We start from the raw sequence: 5,346 nt of genomic DNA on the forward strand, positions 1-5,346 counted from the left end.
GGGGGGGGGGGGGGGGGGTTGAGGCCGCCCTATCAGAACCTAACCAACCCTTGGCTCCGACCGAGCCGTTAATGGCTCATCGTCGACTCTGCCGCCATGTGGATACTTAACCACGTCAAAATCTACTCATTTTTCGTCAGCATTTTTTTTGCCATTGCCACTGACAACGATAACGTTCGGTGCATTTTGCCACTTTTTTGAATTGTGGTGGTTTTTTACGAGTTGTGACACGGCTGTGGTGGTTTTTATGCATTTCACTCGTTTTTTACTTGGACGCACAGGTTGCACCGGATACATTCTCTTGCATGTGCACCACTACCGCAATATTCGGATCCGGTACCACAATATCGCAATATCGAACATGTGCCATCGAGGCAGATCCGTTGAAGTTTGTGAATACCCTGCAGCACTGTACAGAGTGGCTCTGAGCAGCGCCAACCTCGCGCGAAAACTAGCTGTTCCGGAGGCTTAACGTCGACCTGCAATACTTCTCACTGCTGTTCCACGCTGTCACGCTCATTTGAAGTTTATGGGTTACCACCACTCATCCATTCTTTCGCACGATAACCACGCCGTCTTTCAGTCACAAATTACAGTACTCTCGTATTTGGCGGGGCGCTCGATTCCAGAGAGAGGGAGCGTGGAGAAAGGATGAGGGCGCCTGCGCGCGCTCTACTCGTCGTCTTTGCCACCACCTGCCTCTCCATCTCCATCGCCACCGACACCATCGACCATGCCGCCTCCATCACCGGCAACCAGACGCTGATCTCAGCCGGTGGAATCTTCAGGCTCGGCTTCTACAACCCGCCCGGAAGCTCCGATGCCAGAGCCTACCTCGGCATTTGGTACGCGGGCATCCCTGTACAGACCGTCGTGTGGGTCGCCAACCGCCGGAGCCCGGTCGTCAGCTCCCCCGGCGTCCTCAAGCTCTCCCCCGACGGCCGCCTGGTCATCGTCGACGGCCGGAACACCACAGTCTGGTCCTCCGCGGCGCCCACCAGAAATATAACCACCAAGGTCACCGCTCAGCTTCTCGACGACGGCAACTTCGTCCTGAGCTCTGACGGGAGTGGGTCGAGCCAGAGCGTGGCGTGGCAGAGCTTCGACTACCCGACGGACACGATGCTGCCCGGCATGAAGCTCGGGGTGGACCTCAAGAAGGGCATCGCCAGAAACATCACGTCGTGTAGAAGCCCGACCGACCCCTCGCCGGGGGCCTACACGTTCAAGCTGGTCATGGGCGGACTGCCCGAGTTCTTCCTTTTCCGCGGCCCGGAGAGGATCTACGCGAGCGGGCCGTGGAACGGCGTGGTGCTCACCGGCGTGCAGAACCTCAACGCCGAGGGCTACACGTTCATGGTCGTGTCCAACGCCGACGAGACATACTATGCCTACTACGTCAGCGACCCGTCGGCTCTGTCGCGGCTGATCCTGGACGGCGCGACGGGGCAGCTGCAGAGCTACGTGTGGGGCAACGGCGCGTGGAGCAGCTACTGGTACCACCCGAGCGACCCGTGTGATAGCTACTACAAGTGCGGGGCATTCGGTTTCGGCGTGTGCGAGGTCGGCCAGCCCCCCAAGTGTAGCTGCCTGCCGGGGTTCAAGCCCCGGTCGCCGGAGCAGTGGGAGCAGAGGGGCTGGTCCGGTGGCTGCACCAGGAGCGCCAACCTGAGCTGTGGGTCTGGAGACGGCTTCTGGCCGGTGAACCGGATGAAGCTGCCGGAGGCGACGGAAGCGACGGTGCGCCCCGACATGACCCTGGCCGAGTGCAGGCAGCTGTGCCTGGGTAACTGCAGCTGCAGGGCGTACGCCGCCGCCAACATTAGCGGGGGAATCAGCCACGGGTGCGTCATTTGGGGCGTGGATCTGCTTGACATGAGGCAGTACCCGGTGGTCGTGCAGGATGTGTATATCCGGCTCGCGCGTTCCGAGATCGACGCCTTGAACGCTGCAGGTTAGGACTTTCACAGATTTATTAAAGCGTTTCATTAAGTTATTAACTTGTTATACAGTTCAAAATTAGCAAAATCACATTATAAGCAGTTTTCTATTACTCTCTCCATTCCAAAATAAGTGTCATGGTTTTAGTTCAAATATTTTTTAACAGAGGGAGTAACCTTGTTGAATGTTCATGATTATATTGCTGCTAAATTATCTTAAAATACCTCTTTCATTTCATGCAATTTTGGATTCTATATGCACCAGCCAATTCAACTAGACGTCTTAATTGATGAGAGCATTTTTTTTAAAGGCAGATATATAACTGTAAATTTTATGCAATAGAATGAACTGGTGAGAATATTGATAACACAAGAGGAGAAACAATTGAAGATTATATTTGTGAATTCATTTGCCGCAGCATACATGTCGACGGTTACCAACAAATATAAGCAGATTTTCATGGGCTCAGTAGCCCTCAGCCATTCGTTGGGTATAAAATTGCAAATAGCCATTGATTCTTCTACTGGTAGGATGTCTGTATCACGTATTCGCCATCGCTGGATTAGGCACAGTGCAGTCCACAACATCAAACAAAGATCAAACGTGCAACACGAACTAGCTTCAAAGTGTTCAACACTAATAATTATAAAAAGCATGGATATGATAGATTAAGAGCAAGCATGCTTGTACTGAAATAAGTTAATAACTACTCAATGCGAACAAGCATAATGGTGCAGTGTTAGACAGGCTTACCTCATGTTCACCGCTGTTTTATTTCAGTGAACAGTCGGCGTCCGAACAGGAACGTGGTGATCCCCGTGGTCGCCACTATTTTCGGCATGCTTCTCGTGGTGGCGGTTGCCTGCTGCTATTTCTTGAGAACCAAGGCGGTCACAAAGCGTCAGACCGGAATTCCACCAAGTACAAGGGGTGACGTGTTTCCCCTAGGGGTCAGGAAACATTCAGCGCTGAGCACAGCACAGGATCGACAGCTCAATAAGAGCAGGATGAGCAGCGAAAAAGATCTTGAACTTCCGTTGTTCGATCTAGAAGTGATTCTAGCTGCAACAGACAACTTCTCTGCAGATAGTAAGATAGGACAAGGTGGATTTGGTCCCGTTTATATGGTAGGATAAGAATCAAGTAATGGTACAATAGCCTACTTTTACTGATGTAGATTTTTAACATACCTGCAAACTGATGAACAGGCAAAACTTGAAGATGGACAAGAAGTAGCTGTAAAAAGGTTATCCAAGAAATCAGTACAGGGGGTTGTGGAGTTCAAGAACGAGGTAAAACTGATCGCAAAGCTTCAGCATAGAAACCTTGTGAGGCTGCTAGGCTGCTGCATCGACGACCAAGAGAGAATGCTAGTGTACGAGTTCATGCACAACAACAGCCTAGACACGTTCATATTTGGTCGGTTCATTTGTTTATTTTACAGAAACAACTTCTAACAACTTCTGCTGGCAATGCATTTACAATGTGTTTACCTCAATTTAAACCTTGTTCAGATGAAGGAAAGCGCAAGTTACTAGGATGGAAGAACCGATTTGAGATCATTCTGGGGATTGCACGGGGTTTGCTATATCTCCATGAGGATTCAAGGGTCAGGATCATCCATAGGGATTTGAAGGCAAGCAATGTTTTATTAGACAAAAATATGATTCCCAAAATCTCAGACTTTGGTATCGCGAGAATGTTTGGAGGTGATCAGACAACTGCATATACCACAAAGGTCATCGGGACATAGTGAGTATTATCTCTTTGTCACATAATATTACCTTCCAAAAATGAGCTTTCATGCCGAATAATTAAATGGTGGTCTTCAGCGGCTACATGTCTCCAGAATATGCAATGGATGGTGTGTTCTCTATGAAATCCGATATCTATAGCTTCGGTGTACTGGTGCTAGAGATCATCAGTGGCAAGAAGAATCGAGGATTTTACGATGACGAGCTTGATTTGAGCCTCCTTGGTTATGTAAGTACTAACATGATTAATCATCAAAAGTGATTGATCTTTTATTGTTTGTTACTTACATGTTACTGATGTACAATTATGTTGGTCATTTTTAGTCATGGAAGTTGTGGAAAGAAGGTCGGACTGTGGATTTACTAGATGAAGCAATGGGCGGCTCCATTGACTACAGTGGGGTGCTCAGATGCATACAGGTTGCTCTCCTATGTGTTGAAGTGCATCCTAAGAACAGGCCACTGATGTCTTCAGTTGTCATGATGCTGAGCAGTGAGAATGCAACATTGCCAGAGCCAAATGAACCTGGGGTAAATATTGGGAGGAGCACGGACACAGATTATTCTCAAACCCACACTGGAACCAGTTTTACAGGGGATGCAATGAATGATAGGTAGTTTGGAGTAGAAATTCTTGTCACTTTCTTGCTATAGTGGAGTGGACTGGCGAAGGCAATTTTATTTCAATGCTCGTCACGATCCCTTGTAAACTGTATTTATAACAGGCACGAAGAAAAACTTGTAAGTATTACGCGTCCAAAAGCTAGTAAACTAAATACAAGAAAACTGTGTGCTCTAAGTGAAGTACTTGTTTCTGCTTGGTACACACGGAGTTTGTATTTAACTGTTTATTCAATTCCTAGACATCAAACTGAAAAACAACGGTTTACCTGCAATCATATCACATCCATCTCATCATCTTCTTCCTGTCAGTTAACGTCGACAAAGTGCCAAGATTGTGCTCAGTGTAGCGAGAGCATAGTTCAGACACCAGATTCGCCAGATGTCCACAGAAGCTTTTATCTTTAGCTTTATCCTGTTCTTCAATGGCTTCAAGATGACCACGTCTCTTTATCTGAAATTGTGTTAGTATTCTAGTTTCAACATCACGCTAGCAATAACGGAAAACTACAAATTAGCATTACAAAACTGAGTAATCGATTCAAAAGCGCCAACGTTTAGCACCGCCGACGGTGCCGGGGTGCCCTAGAGGGTGTAGCGTCGATTCGTGGTACTGCCCCCGGAGCACGGCCGCAAGCGATGCTGTGAGGGCACACTCACCGGCGTCTCTTGGTCCGCAGGTCGCGCCTCGCTGGGGCGGAACCCGACGCGCGCCCCCCCCAGTGCGTGAGGACGGGGTGGCTGGACTGCGACCCAGACATGTGGCGCGACCCAGCCTGGAGCCCTGGACGCACCTTCGATCGGGGAGAGATATCAGCGATCGCGTCGGGGGCAGATTGGGGACTGCGGAGTAGGGATGAGAGCGGCGCCTGATCCGCCCCATTCTGTAGTCAAAATCGACCATGATTAGTCATAATCGCCCCTTAGATTTAGTTTAAATGAACTAATCCCTAAGCTGTAGGGCATCTTTGACAAGTTGTATGTAAGTTTCCTTGGTAAGATGTTAATGTCATCAACCAACAAATTAAGA

At 49.0% G+C, this 5,346-nt stretch overlaps 1 protein-coding gene across 1 annotated transcript; it reads left to right on the forward strand.

Moving 5' to 3' along the window:
• The first annotated feature begins 617 nt into the window (after window positions 1-617).
• LOC123065779 (receptor-like serine/threonine-protein kinase SD1-8) lies at window positions 618-4,465 on the forward strand. Its single transcript, XM_044488996.1, has 6 exons — window positions 618-1,954; window positions 2,722-3,068; window positions 3,150-3,360; window positions 3,456-3,693; window positions 3,774-3,924; window positions 4,020-4,465. Exons 1-6 carry the CDS (start codon window positions 652-654, stop codon window positions 4,311-4,313), a joined length of 2,544 nt encoding a protein of 847 aa, XP_044344931.1. The 5' UTR covers window positions 618-651; the 3' UTR covers window positions 4,314-4,465.
• The last annotated feature ends 881 nt before the right edge of the window (window positions 4,466-5,346 follow it).

Source organism: Triticum aestivum, chromosome 3B, assembly GCF_018294505.1.
Source record: "Triticum aestivum cultivar Chinese Spring chromosome 3B, IWGSC CS RefSeq v2.1, whole genome shotgun sequence".
NCBI classification, from domain to species: domain Eukaryota; kingdom Viridiplantae; phylum Streptophyta; class Magnoliopsida; order Poales; family Poaceae; genus Triticum; species Triticum aestivum.